The following is a 25,349-nucleotide window of genomic DNA, read 5'->3' on the forward strand; positions in this document are numbered from 1 at the left end:
GAGGTCACCAAGTTTGTAGGTTCATGTTATGAACCAATTTTGTGAATCCGGTTCACCGAGAAGGTGACCAAGTTTGTGACCCGAGCTTGTGACTCAAGCTCAAGTTTGTGATTTCGTTCGCCCGGGCAAGTTTGTGAGGTGACTGGCCAGTGAGGGTGATAAGGTGTCGGTGGGTGTACAAGTGAAGTTCTACGGACTATTATTTGCGGTCGACGGAGTGTCGGCAGGAGATCATACATGGCACATGAATTGGCTTTGGAGCCACCCGTATCCTTATTATATGATGTTGTTCTTTTCTGCTTTTGCTTTACTCTTATTGTGTAATTGTTGCTACGTGAATTTATGCTTTCGCCCCTGTTTACTTACTAAGCATTTAGCTTACCCCATTCCTTTTGTTTTCCTTAGCAGGGGCCGACGCGGGGATTTTGGCACTTACACTAGTGTAGTTAAGTTTGTTAGTAATAGTTGGACAGTTAAGATGTTTGTTTTTGTTTTGGTGGTTTGTATAAGGACCCTTCTTAGGGTCTATCTTCTGCTGGTTGTGGTTATAGTGTATTAGAGTGGTTTGACTCGAGACTTTTGAAGATGTAAATATAACTTTTGGGATTGTATATATTGTATATAGTGCTCTTTCGATCTATCTCGTTTGATTGCTTTAAGTTTTGAGTCCTGGCGCGAGTTAGGCAGGCGGCCCGCCGATACCCTTGGGTTCGCCCTTGGGAGAAGTGGGGTCGTCACAAATTAGCATTTTTAGATAAAAGATTTGAATTTTCACTTTATTTCCTAAGTTTCGGCCACTAACTTTTTTTAATGTAAACCTTTAGGAAGTTTCCTTGTACTTATCCCCTGTCACCTAACAAACACTAGGATGCATTCGCATGCTCATCATGTTTACGCGCTTGTACACTCATGCTCAACACTATGCCGACTCCACCTCCTCCTAGGGCGTACTCCGGAGCTTAGCGGACCACCTGTCCAACTCTCGTCAAGACTCACTCACTCACTCCAAATAAAACAGTTCACAACCTCAAACGTAAATGGAATAACAGTTCCCAAATTTGGAACGTACATGTACATTCATTTCTACTCAAACATTCAGACAATCCCAAATATAACAAAAGATTTGAGTTTTAGATAAATTCAACCCTAATCGAGCACTAGCGCGAGTACAATCACAAAAATTCAAAACTAGACTATGCTAGCCTGTACCATTCTCACGCCCTAACTCGTTCCCCCTGTAAGGAAAACTAAATTTAACGGAATAGGGTAAGTTAAAGCTCAGTGAGATTTCCAAATAGCAAGTTGACCATTATTTAAAAGTACAAGTATCAAAGTAGCAAAGTAGCAAGTATAACAAGCTCATAAAAGTGAGCAATAACACTTCAAGTAGCAAATCTCAAAATGAGCGAGTGTAAAGTTTTTAAAAAGAAACAATAACCCGATAAGTAATAATCATTTCAAAGTATAAGGATACAGATGGTTCTCAAGAGCTAAGTTCCCGTTGCTTCACCAGAGTTTGATCAAGTAGTAGTTGACACTCTGTCAACTTTCAAGTAAAGCCACTAGTCCAATAGAGTACCACTTAACTACAATCTCCGTCCACCATCTAAACCCTCTATCGGGCACAAAATTCTCAATAAACACGGGTGGTAATACTCGAGTATACCGATTAGTCAAGGAGGTATCACTCAACTCGACAAAATAAGAGACCCAGGGTTCGTTACCCAATCGACTAAGCCATTGCCGACTCGACTTGAGTAACTAGCCACAGGCTTTCTGGAATTCCACAGAGTGCGCACATCATACACAAGTATATTAGGTCACTTGCAACAATAAACAAGTATATATCACATTAGCGCAAGTGAGATAAAGTATACTCTTGCCCGACCAAACCAATCAAATATCAAGTATTTAAATTAAGTATCATGTTCAATCATGTATTTGGAAGCACTCACCAAAGATTTAGTACTTGTTAAACTCACGTTCAGGTACAACTCCATGATTGGAGTCCAAATCTGAGGTAAAACATCATTTTAAGAGTTTGAAATCAACTAGGGTTCGAAACTTAGTAGTTTCGCGTAAAGAAAATCAAGTAACTGAAACTCATTTAGGGAACATGCATATGAAAATAATATATTATAAGGGTTATTGAATAACAACCTAAATGATACGACGTAAACCAAAGGGTTTTTTTCTCTCTCGGCTAAATAAGGTAAGCTAGGGTTTCTAGGGGTTCCGTCGTTAGCCATGGCGGCACTCCAGCCGTCAGACGGAACGGTAGAAGAGGTGCCGCTCTTGACGAAGAGCTTTGCAGCGGCGCTTACAGCCAGCAGTAGCGCTGAAGCTTTTGACCCAGGGACAATATCCACGTATAGAGAGGAACCAGCTTTCAGAATTGCGAAGAAGGATGTATTGCAATTGGCGCGGCCATTTCAACAAGCTCTGGTGGGCAGATTCTTGTATAGTTTACCTCCTATGGAGGCTGTAAGGAGGTTTTTTCTATCGCTAGGGCTGAAGGGGGACTGTGCGGTAGCCTTGCTGGATGCGAATCATGTGCTCATCTAGCCAACAGTGGAAGAAGATTACACTCGGTTATTCGTTCGCCGCACATGGTATATAAGGAGCTCGCCCATGACAATCTCCAAATGGTCTTTGGATTTCAAAGCTAACAAGGAGGTCTCGATTGCTCCTGTCTGGGCAAGTTTTCCAGGACTGCCGTTGCTATTTTTTGGGAGGAACCCTCTCAATAAGTTGGCCTCTATCCTGGGAAGACCACTGAAGATCGACGCCACAACGGGAGATTTGAGGAGGCCGTCGGTTGCAAGGGTTTTGGTGGAGGTTGTCGTGCCCCATTTTTTGAATAAATAAAAAAATGGTTTTAAAAAAATGTATTTTTTGTGATTGGAAAATGAATTGTGAAAAGAAAAAATGGGTCTAAATGGGGGTTTGAGAATGCGACGATTTGACCCAAAATTATAGTTTAAAAAGGGTTTTTGAAACGAAATACGGAGTCGCCACTTGGTAATGAGTTAAGGTGTACCAAGTCACCTAAAAATGGATTTTTAAAGAAAAATAGGGAAAAGTAGTAAGAAACCCTTTTTAAACGACTCCTAATCCACGTAAACCAAAGAAAAAGGTTCGGGAGTCACATTTGACAAAGGGGAAGGCAAGGATAAAATCCAAGGCACCCCTTTGACCTAGCCAAGGCTAGTTGCATGATTTAATCAAAGATTTTCTTGTTTTAATCAAAGAATTTATTACATTTGGATGCACTACATGAATGCAAAACCTAGACCTAAGGGGATTGGGGGAAATTTCCCTTCAAAGGTTGAGTGGTGCCAATCACATTAATTGTGAAGCCCAATAATGATCCTTTGAAGAAGTCACGAATAATGCGAGTGGGATGCAAATGAATAGAATGTATGTATGCAATGTGAGAACATGAGTTTGAAAATGTAATAAAAAACAATAAAATGTAAATGAAAATATACATGTGAGTGGGCAAGGTACGGTATGTGAAATGATAATATGAAGTGCATGTGTGCAAGTAGTGATAAAAGTGTTTGTGTGCAAGTGAAAATATAAAAGTGCACGTGTGCAAAATGAAAGTGTAATGAGGGTAAAAATGGGAGAGTGGATGCATGGACCTAGGGAATTCATGCATATTGGGTACGGGGAGACCTAAATCGTGACTCAATTTGCCCTTTTATAGAGGGAATACAAGCGTGCTAAGGCTTAGAAAAAGCCACACTCGTCTATATCCCATATTTAAGGGGACTCTCAAGCAAATGAACCCTATAACTAGCATGAAATGCAAAAATCCTAAAATGGAGGGAAAAGAGGTTCGAGGGGCATGCAAAAATGATAAAAATAAAAAGAATGCATGACATGTAATGAACATGCAAACATGTACTAACGAGGGGAAATCCCTAAGAGTCTAGCGTTGGACTAGCCCATTCTATGATTTCCGACTAGCGTTGGACTAGTGGAAACGTACATTCATCCATCATATTCATTCATGGCTATGGAAAGCGAGTAGACATGCCAAAACACTCATAAACACATAGCACATAAAATTTAGCATGCTCGACTAGATGCAAGGCCCTAATAAAGCAAATTAACACGTAGCACGTAAGCATGCAAAACAAATAAGACAATTAAAGCCCTAACTATTACATTTGCTAGCTAGGCACATGTCTTCGATAGGTCTTCATTGAATGCTCCTCCAAGCCCTATCTATTACATTAGGAAGACCCTACTACAATCTAAAAAGGGGAAAAAGGAATAAAATAATTAAATCCTTAACTATTACAAACCAAGAGGTGTACACATACTGTGAGGACTCGTAAAAACTATTATTTTTTTTAGCCTAATTTGTGGCTTAATAAATTATTTAATTGGATATTTGCCTCGAGGAATATTTTCTAGTCTTATTAGACCTAAATACATGGTAATATAACTTCGTTATATTTTTAAAGTAACTCATTTCATGAATTAATTTCCTGGAGCGCGTTTAGTAAAAACAGTGAATAGTGCTTGAAGATTTTATCCGCTTGAGAGTACAATAAGTTTGGAATATTGGAGACATGTACAATGGACCTAAATTCGGTATTTTAATGTTTAAATACTCAAGTGATAGTTATTAGTACTATCGTTATAAGAATTTCCCGGAAGTTTCGCGTTATAGCGGTAAAATTGGCGGTACGCGTTTTCACACGCGCGACTTTATTTGAGGAACTTTAGACCCTTGTTTCGAGACAATTAAGAGTGAATAATGTTTATATTAACATGAGTGCATTAGAGGTTTAGTGCACTAGTGAACCAAACGCGCGAGAAAATCGAGCCTAAAAACGTGCCAAACGAGCCTTACAAGAGTTGACTTTGGAGCAATTTTTCACCACACATTTAATCTTCTTTGAGAAGCCAACTTAGATCAAAATCACACTCTCTCTTCCCTCTCCTCATGGCCGGCCAAAACACTCCCTCTCTCTAACTCATTTGCAACAAAAATTCTGCACACTAATCTCAACCAAAACTACCCCAAATCACCTCCAAATCACACCAAACTTGGAGACCACTTAGCAAACCTCTTGGAGGTTGGATTTAGCTAACAAAAGGCTGCATCTTCACGGGTTCTTGGAGCTTCAAGAGGGCCGAAATTTCTGATCTTGCACACCCAAGGAATAGGTAATGATCAACCCTTGGATTCTTGTCTTTTGGAATTTATATAGCAAGATTAAGCTCATGCATGCACTTAGTTAGCTTGTTTATGGTGAAAATGAAATGAGTGGGCTCTTGGTATTCCCACACTTGGGGTTGTTGTTGCTGATTTAAGGATTAATGTTGGATTTAATGGTAGTTTAGTGGTTATAATGATGAGTTTATGGAGTGTTATTGTTGGAAACTCAAAGTAGAGGTCTTGGCAAGAATTTCCGAAAATGCCCCTGTTTTGTTCGGCCATAAGAAGGCCCATTTTTGGTGATCTATTGGCATGAACCTGATGTATATAGGTTATATTATGTGTGTAAAAATTTTCGTTGGAAAACATTAACGTTTGGTGGGTCAAATGAATTTTTCTCCTAGAAGTGGCAATCTGGAAATCTGTTCCGTATTGCACTGTCCAGCGTTGGCATTTTGGCTATAACTCTGTCCTCGGATGTCGAAATCATGTGCCGTCGGTGGCGTTTGAAACTAGACATTCCTAGCTTTAATTTGGTATAAAATGCACGTTCTGATTCCTTGTGAGCAAGCCGAACCAAATGTTTTAAGTTCGCTGTCCTGTTGCTCTGTTCGTCTGGAATGAAGTGTTCAGGCAGCAACTTGATGCCCGAATTTGAACCAGATGGGTGCCGAATTTGGGAATGACTTCTTCTGTGATGTTTTAGTACTATGAATGTATTTTCCAACGGCGTAAGCCATGCTCAATTTTGAGCTATATTGACTGAGTTGTGACTGAAACAAGTGGACTGCTCTGTTTTGGAAAACCCTAATGTTGGGACTGGTTTGGAACCAAATCTTGGAATGAACTTGTTAGTTGATGTTTTTGATATTAAACACTTACCAAAGATATTATGGGTGTATCTTAGACCCTTATTTCAAAAATGAACCATGGTTGGATAACTTTCTTGGTTAAACGATTGGAAATTTGGAAAATGAAAGTCAAAGGCAGATTGCCTTATAATTTTCCTGAACTTTGGTTGACTAATTAACTATCTTACCGAAAGTATTTTTCCCTGAAATTTGATAGAGTGGTACCTTTCATATGGGAGTAAAATACTGCCAATTTTGGTACCAATCCAAGTTCGTTTCGATACCCAATTAAATTTCTAGTGTTGGAGGTTCAAAACTGGAAATTCTTCTTCAGTCTTGAATCTTCCTCAACTTGGGGCTACTATATCTTGGTGCTCGAAACTCCGTTTCTCAATCCGCTTGTTTTGTTATACTCTTGGATTGCAACACTATTTGATTTCCAAATTTCAAAGGTTAGTTCAAAACAAGTGAATTTTACTGAATTTCCAAAATTGGCCAAAAACCAACCTTGAAACTGTCTTAGTATTCTACAGCAGTAACTTTGATCCAACTTTTGAATACCTTCCATTTCGAATCATGGAAAAGTGTCTTCTAGAAACTTGTAGTACTCGGAATGTAGTTTCCAATGGTATCAAGCTTTCCAATTTTGGACCTACGTAGTGCAAGATACGATTTTTCTAGAATTGACACCCAAAGCTAAAATTTGACAATTTCTTAGAAATGAGATTTTGGAAACTTGCCTTCTTTTCTCGATACCGATTGAACATTTTGAACTCGATTTCATGAAAAATGTTAGTCTCTTTCTTTAGACTTTAAAACTTTACTCTTGAGCCTCGATTATTAATAATTAAGGCCCAATTCATGAATTCCCTTTAGATTGTACAACCTTCTTTGATAAGTAGGAGTTCTAAGTGATAGTGTATAATAGTTAATGGTTGTTTACTCAGGCACTCGAGGGAATCTCCAAGGGGAACTCGGAGCGGACACCTAAAACGCTTGTTTGAAAACTACTCGCTTGTTTTGACTAGGTGAGTGTTCCATATAGGAATACGTAATTGAATAAGTCTAGGACACGCTTATTTCATGATTATTAAGTGCTATGTGTTAAGTATTTACCATACTCATGCCTATTTAAGGAATGTATACTTGCATTGTATATCTACATGAATTGGTTAAATCATTAACCATATCAAATGACCATATGAACTCGATACATGCTTAACTTGCTAGATTGTTTACTTAGTCTACTTGGTTTTGAAAAATGGAGTCGAGTGTGTACTTTATCGCACTCGTTCTCTTTTGAGATGAATAATTCATGCTTGAAAATACTCGAATAACATGACTTGGTATGCTAAGGTTGCATACGTCGTTGGAGTGAATCTCCTCGACTCTCACGTGGTAAAAAATGGGATAACGGCCAATGATGGCCTATGCATATGACCAATGCTTGTCAATTAACCGTCAACCGTGAACAGTTAACCGTTAACCGTGAACCGTTTACCAACCCACATGACTACCTGATTACCTGACTATTTGCTCATATGATTTCTAATCTATATGATTATTCGATATCCGTGAATTATATGCTCCCATGAAATCAACTTGTATTGCTTACGTGCTTACGTGCTAAGTATCCACTTGATCACTTGATTATCATGAATCACATGTTATATGAAGTTGTCCATCATTGTTAGGCGAGTGTGTACTTTATCTCACTCGACCTACTCAAATGATGAATTTTACCTTTTGTCGAATTACTTGATTACTTGTGCATGTTGTAAGCTCTAAGCTGAACTCGGGCCCTGCCTCGGTTACTGACCTACTCGAGCCAGGACTGGGCTCGGTCGGGTAGGTTGGAACCCTGGACAACCGTTTCGGTATACTCGAGTATTACCACTGGAGGGATAAGGTGATGGCCAGTCAAACCGAGGGGATCCGGAAGTCATAAGGTGCAGATGACCGACAGAGTTCCACTGGAACACCGTATCCTACAGTATATGTTTACCTTGTATCATAATAATTGTTTCGTGCTAAAATGCCAACATGAAATCCTGAGCTATGCCTGTAATAAGCTCCAATCACTCGTGAACTATACATGCCAATGTCTCATACCATGATAAATGTCTCAAATTACCTGTACAATGATTATTGCCTCATGATAACATGCCATTGTGTAACCTTGAACCATGCGTATGATATGCCCAACTTATTTGATTTATTTGAACTGTTAGAGTGTCTTGGAACCTCACTGGGCTGTGTAGCTCATACCACGTTGTGGATTTCTTTTACAGGGTTCGAGACCAAGGGTGCTCGTGAGTAGTACTAGATTGTTTTCTTTTGAAGACTTTAAGTTATATTATAACGGATGGCTATAGTACCCCTTTTCCATTGGGTTGTATTTAAGCTTGAAAGCTGCATAATTGTAAGTGTGAGATATTCGAAGTACTTTAATTATGTATTGAGGTTACTTAAAGTATTTCGAGCTTTTGAATGATCGATTGTAGTGAGTCCCGGCGAGAGCTGGGCAGGCGTCCCGCGGATACCCTTTGGTTCGCCTTAGGGAGAAGTGGGGGCGTCACAGTTGGTATCAGAGCTTAGGCTTCAGATCTTTGTAGTGTATCCTAGGCTTAAATGTTTAGGATGCCGGACTGTGGGACTGGTTTGAAAGTTAAATGATTGCTTGTAGCAATGAAATTTAGAGCCAATTCACGTGGTCTCTACAAAGGAGCAAGATAGGACCAAGTGGTGTTATGGTCCTTACTATGTGATTGAGTAAAGGTTTAAGTGCCCTTCAAAAAAAAAATGTAAGCTGTGAATCATGAATGTTATAGGTTGTAAAACCTTTATCTTGATAATTGGAGGGAATTTGATATGTATGTTGGGTAGGAATCTCGAATGTGGTGATTTAGTCTTGGGACCGGCCGGCTCGAGTTGTGAATTACCTTATTTCGGATTCTTGTACCCGAGTACTTGAGAGTTGAGGGCAACCATAAGGACTTTATATCTCCATTTTTGGGGAATAAGAATGAATCGATATTTCATGTGAATGGTTGCAGGAAACCAATAATTGTTTGGTTAAGATGGTACAATAATTAAGAGTGGAAGATGGAAAATATTGTAACTCAAAAGATCCTTGTGTTGGGATTGAAATCGAGCATGTTAGGGAATGAGAATCGTCTAGTTCCAATAATCTAGTGAATCCCTACTTGTGATCTTTTATAGTGAGACGATGGGAGTAGAACTTAGAGTCTGCGCCTTGAAGATGAATGTACTTGTGATGATCACTTGTTTATTTTGCTATTGACTTTGACTTGGCATGAACTTTACTTGGCCATAACTTGTTTTATAATTTAATGAACTCTAGTTTGTGTTTACTTGCATAGTGATAATGTTATTTGTGTAAGTGACTTCATTCTCTTTAAATGTTGCTACTGGTATATGAGTATAGTTCAATTTTAACTAAGTGTGAGGGTTATGCATGTGCGTATAGATTAGTTGTGAACATGGAAACTAGAGGACAACGAAAGGGACGTCAACCTAGACAACCCCGAAATGAAAGAGTAGCTAATGGGTCCGGTATTGATCAAAACGTTGAGTCAAGTGTTGGGAGAGGAAATGACCAAATGGGACAAGTTTTAACTCGCATGACGGATATCCTGGAGCTCTTGGTAGCTCAACAAGGTCAAGGTGTTGGACAAGGAAACCAACGTGGAAACCAAGAGATAGGGGAGGATCGAGCTTTAGAGCGGTTTCAAAAATTTTTCCCGCCCAAGTTTGCTGGAGGACCTGATCCAGAGGTGGCTGAGAATTGGTTAGAGAATATAAGAAATATATTCGATGCCTTGGATTACACAGAGGAGAGACAAGTCACCTTTGCTGTATTTCAACTTGAAGGAGCAGCCCGAGCCTGGTGGAATGTTATAAGAAACAAGTGGGAAAGAGATCAAACCCTAAGGACTTGGATAAACTTTGTACGTGAATTTAATGAGAAATTTCTTCCTCCACTTGTCCAAGAAAAGAGAGAAGATGATTTTATAAAGCTTCGTCAAGGAACTTTGAGCGTAGCTGAGTATGAAACACGCTTTACAAAGTTATCTACATATGCCCCAGAATTGGTGGCTACTGAACGGAAGAGAATAAGAAGGTTTATCCAAGGATTAGATTTGGAAATCCAAGATGCCCTTGCTGCAGCACAGGTTGAAACATTTAGTGACGCTCTCGAAAAAGCGCAAAGGGTAGAAAGCACAAAATCTCAACTGAGAGCTCTCCAAGCAAGGAAAAGAGATGCATCTGATAGTACACTAGGAGGAAATGGACCACCACCCAAAGTTAGAAAAGAAGTGGATGGAGTAGGACTGTTATTTCCTGCACCACTCATGATAAAGGAACCAAAAGGAACTATGTCGCGAGGGACTTCAGTAGAACAGACACGATCAAAGAAAACCTCGCAAGCCAGTCAGGTCACAACACCTCGTCCGACTTGTGGATATTGTGGAAGGACGAATCACATTGAAGAAAACTGTTGGCTAAAGGGACGAAAGTGTATGGGGTGTGGGAGTACCACCCATAAAGTTCATGACTGTCCAAGGAGGTATCCACGAGAAACTACTGCTCCACAAGGAAATGGAACTGTCCCTCGACAAGTCAATGGAAGGAGAAACCGACCAATGGCATCAGAAAGAAAGCATAACATGAACACACCACATGGTTCAGAGTTGTCTGAGATTACAGAAGGTATGAATTTCGAGGACGAAATTCTTTTAAGGAGGGGAGGTTGTGAGGACTCGTAAAAACTATTATTTTTTTTAGCCTAATTTGTGGCTTAATAAATTATTTAATTGGATATTTGCCTCGAGGAATATTTTCTAGTCTTATTAGACCTAAATACATGGTAATATAACTTCGTTATATTTTTAAAGTAACTCATTTCATGAATTAATTTCCTGGAGCGCGTTTAGTAAAAACAGTGAATAGTGCTTGAAGATTTTATCCGCTTGAGAGTACAATAAGTTTGGAATATTGGAGACATGTACAATGGACCTAAATTCGGTATTTTAATGTTTAAATACTCAAGTGATAGTTATTAGTACTATCGTTATAAGAATTTCCCGGAAGTTTCGCGTTATAGCGGTAAAATTGGCGGTACGCGTTTTCACACGCGCGACTTTATTTGAGGAACTTTAGACCCTTGTTTCGAGACAATTAAGAGTGAATAATGTTTATATTAACATGAGTGCATTAGAGGTTTAGTGCACTAGTGAACCAAACGCGCGAGAAAATCGAGCCTAAAAACGTGCCAAACGAGCCTTACAAGAGTTGACTTTGGAGCAATTTTTCACCACACATTTAATCTTCTTTGAGAAGCCAACTTAGATCAAAATCACACTCTCTCTTCCCTCTCCTCATGGCCGGCCAAAACACTCCCTCTCTCTAACTCATTTGCAACAAAAATTCTGCACACTAATCTCAACCAAAACTACCCCAAATCACCTCCAAATCACACCAAACTTGGAGACCACTTAGCAAACCTCTTGGAGGTTGGATTTAGCTAACAAAAGGCTGCATCTTCACGGGTTCTTGGAGCTTCAAGAGGGCCGAAATTTCTGATCTTGCACACCCAAGGAATAGGTAATGATCAACCCTTGGATTCTTGTCTTTTGGAATTTATATAGCAAGATTAAGCTCATGCATGCACTTAGTTAGCTTGTTTATGGTGAAAATGAAATGAGTGGGCTCTTGGTATTCCCACACTTGGGGTTGTTGTTGCTGATTTAAGGATTAATGTTGGATTTAATGGTAGTTTAGTGGTTATAATGATGAGTTTATGGAGTGTTATTGTTGGAAACTCAAAGTAGAGGTCTTGGCAAGAATTTCCGAAAATGCCCCTGTTTTGTTCGGCCATAAGAAGGCCCATTTTTGGTGATCTATTGGCATGAACCTGATGTATATAGGTTATATTATGTGTGTAAAAATTTTCGTTGGAAAACATTAACGTTTGGTGGGTCAAATGAATTTTTCTCCTAGAAGTGGCAATCTGGAAATCTGTTCCGTATTGCACTGTCCAGCGTTGGCATTTTGGCTATAACTCTGTCCTCGGATGTCGAAATCATGTGCCGTCGGTGGCGTTTGAAACTAGACATTCCTAGCTTTAATTTGGTATAAAATGCACGTTCTGATTCCTTGTGAGCAAGCCGAACCAAATGTTTTAAGTTCGCTGTCCTGTTGCTCTGTTCGTCTGGAATGAAGTGTTCAGGCAGCAACTTGATGCCCGAATTTGAACCAGATGGGTGCCGAATTTGGGAATGACTTCTTCTGTGATGTTTTAGTACTATGAATGTATTTTCCAACGGCGTAAGCCATGCTCAATTTTGAGCTATATTGACTGAGTTGTGACTGAAACAAGTGGACTGCTCTGTTTTGGAAAACCCTAATGTTGGGACTGGTTTGGAACCAAATCTTGGAATGAACTTGTTAGTTGATGTTTTTGATATTAAACACTTACCAAAGATATTATGGGTGTATCTTAGACCCTTATTTCACAAATGAACCATGGTTGGATAACTTTCTTGGTTAAACGATTGGAAATTTGGAAAATGAAAGTCAAAGGCAGATTGCCTTATAATTTTCCTGAACTTTGGTTGACTAATTAACTATCTTACCGAAAGTATTTTTCCCTGAAATTTGATAGAGTGGTACCTTTCATATGGGAGTAAAATACTGCCAATTTTGGTACCAATCCAAGTTCGTTTCGATACCCAATTAAATTTCTAGTGTTGGAGGTTCAAAACTGGAAATTCTTCTTCAGTCTTGAATCTTCCTCAACTTGGGGCTACTATATCTTGGTGCTCGAAACTCCGTTTCTCAATCCGCTTGTTTTGTTATACTCTTGGATTGCAACACTATTTGATTTCCAAATTTCAAAGGTTAGTTCAAAACAAGTGAATTTTACTGAATTTCCAAAATTGGCCAAAAACCAACCTTGAAACTGTCTTAGTATTCTACAGCAGTAACTTTGATCCAACTTTTGAATACCTTCCATTTCGAATCATGGAAAAGTGTCTTCTAGAAACTTGTAGTACTCGGAATGTAGTTTCCAATGGTATCAAGCTTTCCAATTTTGGACCTACGTAGTGCAAGATACGATTTTTCTAGAATTGACACCCAAAGCTAAAATTTGACAATTTCTTAGAAATGAGATTTTGGAAACTTGCCTTCTTTTCTCGATACCGATTGAACATTTTGAACTCGATTTCATGAAAAATGTTAGTCTCTTTCTTTAGACTTTAAAACTTTACTCTTGAGCCTCGATTATTAATAATTAAGGCCCAATTCATGAATTCCCTTTAGATTGTACAACCTTCTTTGATAAGTAGGAGTTCTAAGTGATAGTGTATAATAGTTAATGGTTGTTTACTCAGGCACTCGAGGGAATCTCCAAGGGGAACTCGGAGCGGACACCTAAAACGCTTGTTTGAAAACTACTCGCTTGTTTTGACTAGGTGAGTGTTCCATATAGGAATACGTAATTGAATAAGTCTAGGACACGCTTATTTCATGATTATTAAGTGCTATGTGTTAAGTATTTACCATACTCATGCCTATTTAAGGAATGTATACTTGCATTGTATATCTACATGAATTGGTTAAATCATTAACCATATCAAATGACCATATGAACTCGATACATGCTTAACTTGCTAGATTGTTTACTTAGTCTACTTGGTTTTGAAAAATGGAGTCGAGTGTGTACTTTATCGCACTCGTTCTCTTTTGAGATGAATAATTCATGCTTGAAAATACTCGAATAACATGACTTGGTATGCTAAGGTTGCATACGTCGTTGGAGTGAATCTCCTCGACTCTCACGTGGTAAAAAATGGGATAACGGCCAATGATGGCCTATGCATATGACCAATGCTTGTCAATTAACCGTCAACCGTGAACAGTTAACCGTTAACCGTGAACCGTTTACCAACCCACATGACTACCTGATTACCTGACTATTTGCTCATATGATTTCTAATCTATATGATTATTCGATATCCGTGAATTATATGCTCCCATGAAATCAACTTGTATTGCTTACGTGCTTACGTGCTAAGTATCCACTTGATCACTTGATTATCATGAATCACATGTTATATGAAGTTGTCCATCATTGTTAGGCGAGTGTGTACTTTATCTCACTCGACCTACTCAAATGATGAATTTTACCTTTTGTCGAATTACTTGATTACTTGTGCATGTTGTAAGCTCTAAGCTGAACTCGGGCCCTGCCTCGGTTACTGACCTACTCGAGCCAGGACTGGGCTCGGTCGGGTAGGTTGGAACCCTGGACAACCGTTTCGGTATACTCGAGTATTACCACTGGAGGGATAAGGTGATGGCCAGTCAAACCGAGGGGATCCGGAAGTCATAAGGTGCAGATGACCGACAGAGTTCCACTGGAACACCGTATCCTACAGTATATGTTTACCTTGTATCATAATAATTGTTTCGTGCTAAAATGCCAACATGAAATCCTGAGCTATGCCTGTAATAAGCTCCAATCACTCGTGAACTATACATGCCAATGTCTCATACCATGATAAATGTCTCAAATTACCTGTACAATGATTATTGCCTCATGATAACATGCCATTGTGTAACCTTGAACCATGCGTATGATATGCCCAACTTATTTGATTTATTTGAACTGTTAGAGTGTCTTGGAACCTCACTGGGCTGTGTAGCTCATACCACGTTGTGGATTTCTTTTACAGGGTTCGAGACCAAGGGTGCTCGTGAGTAGTACTAGATTGTTTTCTTTTGAAGACTTTAAGTTATATTATAACGGATGGCTATAGTACCCCTTTTCCATTGGGTTGTATTTAAGCTTGAAAGCTGCATAATTGTAAGTGTGAGATATTCGAAGTACTTTAATTATGTATTGAGGTTACTTAAAGTATTTCGAGCTTTTGAATGATCGATTGTAGTGAGTCCCGGCGAGAGCTGGGCAGGCGTCCCGCGGATACCCTTTGGTTCGCCTTAGGGAGAAGTGGGGGCGTCACACATACCCCATAAAGCATAACTTAAATAAAAAGCAAAAGTAAATGACATAAATAAAAGAAATTAAGGAAAAACTAGTAAAACAAGTAGACATGCATATTCACATAACACGTAGGAGCACGTAGGGTCAAATAAAGTGCAAATGAGGGATAGAGTGTACCTCCCTTGAATTGATGCCCTAATGAAGTGAAATTACTAATTTACCCTCCAAAATAATAAACGGGTCAAGGTACCACTTAAATTATCAAATGATCACATGAAACAACCATTAAACACAAAAAATGAAAATTAAACACGAAACAAAAATCAAATATGGAAAATCACATAAAAGGGATCCAATTGCAAACGTTAATCAGTCATGTGAGCCCAATTAGAACATTTAAGACATTCAAAGGTCCCAAAAATAAGAAAAGAGCCAAGTAATGATTGAAATGTAAATACCTTAGGACCTAATTGCAAAGAATCAGCATATAATTGGGCCTTAGTGCAGCAAAGGGAAATTTAAAGGATTAAAATGCCAATTCTGAAATCATCCATGCATGCAAATCACGTAGAAGCCTTTCATTTCTGCACCAATTCAGCTGTATTCCTTTTATGTTTCATTCCCAAACGCCAACTCCAAATCCAACTACATACCTTAACCAAAGCTAACATCCAACACTTTAAACTAGACAGTAAAAACATAAATTTAACATCCCAAACCAGCAAAGACATAGGAGGAAATCATGCAAACATTGAAGAATAAAAACTGCTACAACCGAAAGTGAAATCTGCTGCATTTTGCTTGCAAACTGACTCAGATTTTCTGGTTCAAATACATAACTTCGACTAAGATTAAGCAACAAACAACTTTGCTTGAGCTACCCTGATCCAAGCAAGCAAACAACTCAGAAAAACATCACATTCAGGTCTGAAATAACATGCAGGCAACGATAAAAGGTTTCAGCTTCAGCAATGTTTTCGGCCAAACAACTGTGCAGCAATTTTCTTATAAACTCAGATTCTTATCACAACCTTGATTAGATGTATTTAAACCCAACATCACAACTTTAGACCAAGCCCACAACTAAACCACCATCATAATCCAAACAAACAAGAAACCCAAGAAGATATCAGACAAATTTCTGGAACACTTGTACAAAATGATTCAGCAATTTCGATGATTCATATCAGCAGGTGTTCAAGCGTAATTCAAATATTTCTTTTTGACCCAAGTAGACAAACTCAGCACAAATCTTTCCTTTTCTTGCCTTTGACATGAGATTTCAGCATGAACATCAGAATAGAAAACACATACAAACTGGGAACCTTCACAACCATCCAACATGTGATTTCAGGCGCAGAATCGAATAAATCAGCCAAGGAAATGTTATTTTCTTCTCCAAGTTAACATCTTTACATACTAAACTACAGCTTGAAGATGAAATCAACAACACCAAACAGATTTGATAACCCTGACAAACTTTGTCATACAAAATAATCAACAAAAAGGCAACAGCTTTAAGCTATTATGATAAGGAAAATGGTTACTGCAAATCTTTTCACCATACTTGCAGACTCATCGCCGCACAAAATAGCACAACTACTCAAACATATAACCATTAGAGACTACACGCAACCCATGATTCTCACAGACTATCTATAGGAAAAGCTAAAGAGAGATCTTACGATGCTGTTTCGATGGAGGTTGGCAGCGAATGTGAAAAAAAAAGACTCCAGCAGCTCTTCTCCTTCTTTTGGTTTGACCCGAAGCTTTCTTCACTTTCCACCTTGGTCTCTTTTGTTTTTCCCAGATTCTCACTCAGCCTTTTTCACTCAGTCGTCTCCACCTCTCTTTTGCTCTCGGTTGTCTTTTTTCTCAAACTCAAACCGTCTGATTTTTTATGCGCCGCTCCTTCCTTTTTTTCTTTTCTTTTGCCGTTCTCAACTCTTCTCCCTAATACCCTAGCGGTATCCTGCTCTCCAAAACTTTTAGCCGTCAGTTTTTCCTTAATCAGCCCCCATCTCAGTTTTTTCCACAGCCGTCAACTCTATCCCCGTATGCTCCCCACTCTCTCTCTTCTGTTTTGCAGCCCCAAAACCTAGCTCCTACCTAGAATCATCTCCCCCCCCTTTTCTATTTATATCCGAACTTCCAACCCTAAAACAACACATCATCTTTCCATATTTGCGGCCAAAGGAGCCGTCTCAAACTTTCCTTGCAAGCTGCAACAAATCGCAGCTTGCATGCCGCGTTTTCTGTTTCTGTGTTTTTTTTTTCAGCTTAATAATTTAACAAAAATAATAGTAAAACTAAATAATAATAAAAAACAACAATTTTAACTACAATTACATCAAAATAAACAAACTAAAAATAATAAAGTTACCATTTTCAATTTTTCTTTTATTTTTCCATTTTCATCATTTTCTTTTTTCCCCCTTTTTTTTCAAAATAAATTAACAACAATAAACAAAATGCCAAAAGATTGAATTTAAGAGAAGTGAACGTATTTTGTGAACCATTTTCTTTTTTCCTTTTTTTTTCGTTTTCATTCATTTTCCAAGAAATTCTATGCTAAAAACTTAAAAAATAAAAATAAAAACTATAGACTAAAAACTAAAAATCGAATAAAATTAACACGATAAAACAGTAAATGAAATTACACCAAAATTTGGTGTCTACAGAGGTTGATGTAGCCCGAGCACCAGCGAAGAGGGTCTGGATAGGTGATGAGGAGTTTGGGTTCTGACAGAACGTAGAGTATGAAAATTGGCTAGCGTTCTGCTCCTTCTGTGAGAGATTTGACCATGGCCTGCAGGAGTGCTATAGGAAGAATCCGTCTCTCAGGCCTGGGAAGAAGCCACAGGCACGGCTGACGCAGCCTTCGGACCCTCCTCCTAAGGAAGATAAGGGTATGACCTTGGAGGAGGAGGAGGGCGCTGGAACGCGGGCTCAGCGAGATGCGACTGCGGCGGCGGTTGGAAGGGGAAGGAAGTCTAAGGCTCTTGACCACGATCTTCTGGAGGAGTTGGATGTGGTGCTGCAAAAGCTCCTAGCCCTGACTGAGGGGCTGGCGAACACTAGGGATAAGGTAGGAGACACGGCTGCGGGTGGAGAAAGCGCAAGTGGGCAGGGGCTTGCTGGGATAGTTGTGGCAACAATGGCTGCGAATGAGGGCAAGGGGAACGTTGCTGGGCAGTCGCAGGAGGGGTGGGCTGTGGCAAATAGGGCGGTAAGAGGAGGCGAAGCAGGTGGGCAAGTGCTTGAGGGGCTCAGTGCGGCATCATTATCCACATCTGAAGGGGGGAGGCTGACGCAAGTGGTGTGGATGCATTGCTGCTTGCGAAGGATGGGGGTAAGAGGGATCGGTAGGAGTCGCGATTACACCTCAACAATTCCTTTGGGGTTCTTGAGGAGATGGGAGAGATGGTGGGGAAGGGGAGAGCCAGGAGAGCCAGACACCTGAGGGGCGTTGCATCTCTGAGCCCAGTGCGGGGAGAGGCATCCAGGGGATTGCGGTGTCAGGAGCTTCGAGCCATGCAAGTGCAATTGACACGTAGGTTGTGTAGACACCAAATTTTGGTGTAATTTCATTTACTGTTTATTTTTAGTTTTTTATTTGTCGTGTTCGTTTTATTCGATTTTTAGTTTTTAGTTTCTAGTTTTATTTCTATTTTTAAGTTTTTATCATAGAATTTCTTGAAAGTGAAAAAAAGAAAAAAAAAAGTGAAAAATGATGAAAAATGAAAAATGAAAGAAAAAGATTGAAAATGGCAATTTTGTTATTTTTAGTTTGTTTATTTTGATGTAATTGCAATTAAATTGTTGTTTTTATTATTCTTTAGTTTTACTATTATTTTTTGTTTTAATTAATTTTCTCAAAAAAAAAAAAAAAAGAGGTCGCGGCATGCAAGCTGCGTTTTTACGCAGCTTGCAAACAGAGGACTGGGCAGCCCCTTAGCTGCAAATTTTGGAGAGTATTGTTGAGGGTTTAGGGTTGATGATGCCCCATATAAAGAGAAAAGAAAACAACAGCCGCAAAGGGGGGGGAAGTGTAGAAAATGACGGCTGAAAAATCAAAGAGTGAGGGGACGAGTGCGACTCGGCTGAAAGAGAAAAAATGAAAACAGAAACCAGGGAGGCTGAGAGAGATAGAGGTTTTGGGACAGCTTGAGGGAAAACAAAAAAAGGCTGAGATTGGAGAGAGGACTGGGGCAACGAAGGAGAGAAGGCCGCGGCTGTCAAGCAAAAGAAAACACAGAAAAACAACAATGGCAAGAAAGGAACTTGGAGAGGAAAATCTGAAAAGAGAGGAAGGAACCGATGAGAACTTGAGGGCTGAGAGTTGGGAGGTTGCATAGCGGCTGGGCTAGGATCTTAGAGGGAAGAGGTTTTTGTAACAACAGCAAAAGAGAGCGATCAAGAGAGAGGCTTGGGACGGCTGGAAAATCAGAAGACTGGCGGCTGAAGGAAGAGGAGCGCTGTGACTTCGGACAGAAAGAGGAAAAGGGCAGCAAGTGAACAAGGGAAAAAAGGCCGAGAGAGGCTCTCGGTTGAAAAAAAAAAAGAAAAGAAAAAACAAAAAAAGAGGGGCTAGGAATTTGGATTGAAGCCAGAAGTTTTCGGCCGTGGGGTGAAAAAAGACAGAACAAAAAGGAAAAAACAGAGGAAGGCTTCGTCTGAGGAGCAAAAACAGAAAAAGCTGGAAATTGGGGGAGAGGTCTTGGGGGGAAGAAACAAAACAAAAGAAAACAAAAGGAAGAAAAACAGAGAAGGAGGCTCTCGATTGAGGGGAGCAAAAAACCAAAAAGGACAAAAACAGAAAATAGGGAGAGTTTGATCTGAGGGAAGGGGACGACTGGGCTGAAGAAAAACAACACGGAAGAGCTAAGAAAAACAGCGGCTAGAGAGGAGTGGGGGTAAGGAAAAACAGAGCAAGGAAAGTTCATCAGATGTGCTACCCGAATTCACCACCGACTTCCCATCTTTTGCTATCGCTACCGTCACCGAGCTCAAGAAAACAGAGGGGACTTTTTCGGAGGAGTAAATCAGAAAGGGAGTCTGAAAAGCTTGGGCTTCGGTTTGAAAAACAGAAACAGGGGAAGGAAAAGGGTCTTCGGCCAAAGGTGAAATAGAAACAAGGGGGAAGCCGCAGACGAGAAGAGAAACGGGAGGAAGAATCAGGCCACCACCAGTTTGTGTCCGTTGCCGCTGCTGTCCGCCATCGCCATCAACTGCCTGGCAAAGAACCGGAATCACCGCCGCGATCCAAGCTCCGCCACGGCACCTCCACCTCGTGCACCGCCTTTCTTCCCCAGCGTGACCAACGAGCGGTCAACCGCCTGCCCAAGCCACCTCCAGGCCACACTCGTCGTTGTTGCTATCTGCCATCGCCACCACCGCTGGAACCACCGTCTTCGTTATCGGCGAAAGTTTGCCAAGCAGAGCACTGTAAGCTGCTCTTTCTTCTTTGAAATCCCAGTTCTGTTCAAGCCTTTGAGACAGGCTGCCGTGACTGTGTTTGGTTGCAATCTTCGGTTGTTTGTTCATGATTTTAATACGCATGCTGTATGTGTTAACTGGACCGTTTGATGCATTTCTGGCAAAAATTTGGGGCTGAAAATGACCTTAATTGAGCAAGAAAGTCGGTAAATGTTTTATGCCCTTTCGCTGTTCAACGAAATGTTCCATTGAAAGTTCTGCTTGAAGGATGGGTTAATTTCTTATTTGCATACGTTCGACTGTTTCATGCTTGTCAAAATAATTGTTTTGAATGGTTTTGTTTGGGCGTCCGTCTGTTTTAACAATCTGTTTTGTTTCTCATTTGCTTGGTGCTCTTCTTGTATGGTTTTAAATTCATGACATGAAATGGCGTGCGAGGAGATTCATTTAAGTGTTTTGTTTTGGGGAACCTGAAGATGACTTTCACTGAGAAATTATGAACTTTGCCGTGTAATTTTGCTGAATTGGTGAAGCATCAAAAGTTGCAGAAACTTTTCTTTCTCATATTGCATCAAAGAGGAAAGCTTCTGCGAGGCATGAAGCATAAATTTCTGATTTAATCCCTTGTTTTCTGTCTCATCTCATTGTGGCCAAAAATCTGGAAAAATCAAACTAATTTCTCCCCCTTAAGCTTAATCCCCTGTTTGCATATTGTGTGTGATTTCTGGGTAGATTAATGCTGCGATTTAATGTGTAATCAGTGCTTAGTAAAATTTAATTGGATTTTATCATGCTGGGCTTTCATGAAATAAGATGAGATCTGATTTAGAGTTGTTGGTTGGGTTTGACAAAAGGATTAATGATTTGTTTTTTTTTTGGTCTTTGACATGGGCTTGAGAGGTGAAGCCCATCTGTTCTAGTTGCACTTTGTCTGGGCTTAAAGATGGGCTGGCCTGCTTACCTTTTAGAGTTATCGGTTGGGCCAAGAAGGGTTTGGCCCAAACGAACAAATAAAATGGCCCAAGTGGCCCGATTCATTAAGAAACCAGAAAATGCATTTGCGGATCAGTCCCTGAATTTCTCCTTGACTGTATTGTGGCCCTAGGCACTTTCATCTCTTTTCAATTGGGTCCTTAACTTAATTGCAAATAAGCCCCTAAACTTTATTTTTCTTCAATTTTGACCCCAAAGCTTTGTTAATTTTTGCAATCAAATCCGTACTTCTTGTGACTGCTTAAATGTGGGTTGTCTACATGATTTAATTGATTCAATTTCGTGTTTACTTTTATCTTTTTGTGATTATTTCTTGATTAAAGTGATGCCTTGACTCTTTTATTATTTTGGAGGATAAATAAGTGACTTCACCCCACTAGAGCTCCATTTCAAGGGAGGTATAATTTCTTTTATCTTTTTTGTCTCTCCCCTATGTGATCCAACGTGCTACGTGAAAATTGCATGTCTACTTGCTTCCCTTATTTTTCTTTAATTCCTTTCATTTACTTCATTTACTTTTGCTTTTTATTTAAGTTATTCTTTATGGGGTATGTGTACACCTCTTGGCTTGTAATAGTTAGGGATTTAATTATTTTATTCCTTTTCCCCCTTTTAGATTGTAGTAGGGTCTCCCTAATGTAATAGATAGGGCTTGGAGGAGCATTCAATGAAAACCTATCGAAGTCATGTGCCTAGCTAGCAAATGTAATAGTTAGGGCTTTAATTGTCTTATGTGTCTTGCATGCTTAGTTACTACGTGTTAATTTGCTTTGTTAGGGCCTTGCATCTAGTCGAGCATGCTAAATGTTATGTGCTATGTGTTTATAAGTGTTTGGCATGTCTACTCGCTTTCCATAGCCTGAATGAATGTGATGGATGAATGTACGTTTCCACTAGTCCAACGCTAGTCGGAATTCATAGAATGGGCTACTCCAACGCTAGACCCTGAGGAATTTCCCCTCGTTAGTACATATTTGCATGTTCATTACATGTCATGCATTCTTTTTAGTTTTATCATTTTGCATGCCCCTCGAACCCCTTTTCCCTCCATTTTAGGATTTTTTGCATTTCATGCTAGTTATAGGGTTCATTTGCTTGAGAGTCCCCTTAAATATGGGATATAGACGAGTGTGGCTTTTTCTAAGCCTTAGCACGCTTGTATTCCCTCTATAAAAGGGCAAATTGAGTCACGATTTAGGTCTCCCCGTACCCAATATGCATGAATTCCCTAGGCTCATGCATTTTTAAATCCACTCTACCATTTTATACCCTCATCACACTTTCATTTTTCCTCCCATTTTGCACACGTGCACCTTTATGTTTCTTCACTTGCACACGAACACTTTTATCATCACTTGCACACATGCACTTCATATTATCATTTCGCATACCGTACCTTGCCCACTCACGTGCACATTTTCATTTACATATTTATTGTTTTTTATTACTTTTTCAAACTCATGTCCTCACATTGCATACATGCATTCCATTCATTTGCATCCCACTCGCATTATTCGTGGCTTCTTCAAAGGATCATTATTGGACTTCACAATTAATGTGATTGGCACCACTCAACCTTTGAAGAGAAATTTCCCCCAATACCCCTAGGTCTAGAGTTTGCATTCATGTAGTGCATCCAAATGTAATAAATTCTTTGGTTAAAACAAGAAAATCTTTGATTAAATCATGCAACTAGCCTTGGCTAGGTCAAAGGGGTGCCTTGAATTTTATTCTTGCCTTCCCCTTTGTCAAATGTGACTCCCGAACCTTTTGCTTTGGTTTACGTGGACTAAGAGTCGTTTAAAAGGGGTTTCTTACTACTTTTTCCTATTTTTTCTTTAAAAATTCATTTTTTGGTGACTTGGTACACCTTAACTCATTACCAAGTGACGACTCCAATTTTTATTTCAAAAACCCTTTTTAAACTATAATTTTGGGTCAAATCGTCGCATTCTCAACCCCCCATTTAGACCCATTTTTTCTTTTAAATCACAATTCATTTTCCAATCACAAAAAAAAAATATTTTTTAAACCATTTATTTATTTATCAAAAAATGGGGCGCGACAGTTGGCGACTCCACTGGGGACATTCGAGAGTTCGAGCAAATTTGATTTAATCAACCTTTTTCTTTTTTTAACCTTTTCATATATCACATTTGGGTGTTTTAGGGTTGCATTTTTTTCCTTTTTTAGGATTTTGCATTTCACGCGTATCCAACTATTCCCTCACTCGCGAATGTATGATTGGTTGATTGGATGTATGTTTACTTGCTTATTTCGCGCTTGCATTGCATTTAGGGGGGGTGTGTCACCCTAGAGCCTCGCGTTGGTTCTTGATCCCTCCCCTCCAAACGAGCACTAGCATACGAGCATACGCTTTATTTTTTATCCCTTCATTTATTTTTCTTTTAGTGGCTTGTCACGCCACTCCACCCTACTAGGATTAGGAGACCCACTTGGACATGTGATCACGACACGATGTGTGTGTAGCATGATCCAATGGGTCACTCAATCTTCCGCTTTAAGCTATGGGTTGATAGCCTTTAGCTTTTAGTCGAAGGTTGAGGATCTTGATAGATTCACTCAAACACGTAGCCGCGACACGATGTGTGCGTAGCGGTGTTTGGGGAATCGCTCGAGCCACCGACAAAGAACCTTGGGATTGATGACCCTTGGTTTCTAAGTCTGAAGGCTCGGGGACCTAAGCTTATCGAGTCTAGATGCATTAGCGAACCCTAACCTCATGCATCCATTTTAGAATTGCCTAGGGTAGAGTTGGCCTTATCCTGAGCTAGGGACACCATTCACGAGGGGAGGGATCCAACCCTTTTTTCCCTTTTATTGCTTTGTATTGATTGTTTTATCTTGTTGCTACAATGTGTTATGTGTATTTCTCTGCCTGAACTAACCTTTCTTGGTTTTGTGTCCCCGTTGCATTCACAAACCCTAGCAAATAAGAGGTCTGGCATGATCTTCTTTTAGAAGCCTACCCGTGTAGATAGGATATTGCACGTTTAAGCAGTTTTGGTATATTTCGTTCATAAATTAATAATGTCATACCATTTTAGGCCTACCCTGGCAGACAAAGGGTTCCTTAGGTCACGTTTCATTTCGAATTGCATCATGCATCCACCTTAGAAAGGGAATGCCATTTAGGCTGTCGCGCCCCATTTTTTGATAAGAAAAATAAATGGTTTAAAAAATGTATTTTGTGATTGGAAAATGAATCGTGATTTAAAAGAAAAATGGGTCTAAATGGGGGTTTGAAAATGCGACGATTTGACCCAAAAAAATAGTTCAAAAAGGGTTTTTATATATGAAAAATGGAGTCGCCACTTGGTATAGAGTTAGGGTGTACCAAGTCACCCAAAAAGTGAATTTTTTAAGGAAAAAAGTAAGAAACCCTTTTTGAACGACTCCTAGTCCACGCAAACAAAGAAAAAGGTTCGAGAGTCACATTTGACGAAGGGGAAGGCAAGGATAAAAATCCAAGGCACCCCTTCGACCTAGCCAAGGCTAGTTGCGTTGATTTAATCAAAGATTTTCTTGTTTTAACCAAAGAATTTATTACATCTGGATGCACTACATGAATGCAAACCCTAGACCTAGGGGTATTGGGGGAAATTTCTCTTCAAAGGTTGAATGGTGCCAATCACATTAATTGTGAAGCCCAATAACGATCTTTTGAAGAGGTCACGAATAATGCGAGTGGGATGCAAATGAATGGAATGCATGTATGCAATGTGAGAACATGAGTTTGAAAAAGTAATAAAGAACAATAAATACGTAAATGAAAATGTGCAAGTGAGTAGGCAAGGTACGGTATGTGAAATGATAATATGAAGTGCATGTGTGC

General features: G+C 39.6%; 1 protein-coding gene across 5 annotated transcripts; it reads left to right on the plus strand.

Moving 5' to 3' along the window:
* The first annotated feature begins 4,374 nt into the window (after positions 1-4,374).
* LOC140007634 (uncharacterized) lies at positions 4,375-14,977 on the plus strand. Of its 5 annotated transcripts, XR_011814967.1 has the most exons (5): positions 4,378-5,187; positions 6,978-7,058; positions 8,322-11,658; positions 13,449-13,529; positions 14,793-14,977. XR_011814967.1 is itself a non-coding variant. In XM_072050536.1 (3 exons), the coding sequence occupies exon 3, from the start codon at positions 9,453-9,455 to the stop codon at positions 10,818-10,820; it is 1,368 nt and encodes a 455-aa protein (XP_071906637.1). In that variant the 5' UTR covers positions 4,378-5,187; positions 6,978-7,058; positions 8,322-9,452; the 3' UTR covers positions 10,821-13,827. The 5 variants fall into 5 exon arrangements, 1 of the variants encoding a protein (XP_071906637.1); XR_011814969.1 differs by lacking the exon at positions 13,449-13,529; XR_011814966.1 differs by lacking the exon at positions 14,793-14,977 and having other exon boundaries at positions 13,449-13,827.
* Positions 14,978-25,349: the final 10,372 nt, after the last annotated feature.

The sequence above is a fragment of the Coffea arabica genome, chromosome 5c, assembly GCF_036785885.1.
Source record: "Coffea arabica cultivar ET-39 chromosome 5c, Coffea Arabica ET-39 HiFi, whole genome shotgun sequence".
NCBI classification, from domain to species: domain Eukaryota; kingdom Viridiplantae; phylum Streptophyta; class Magnoliopsida; order Gentianales; family Rubiaceae; genus Coffea; species Coffea arabica.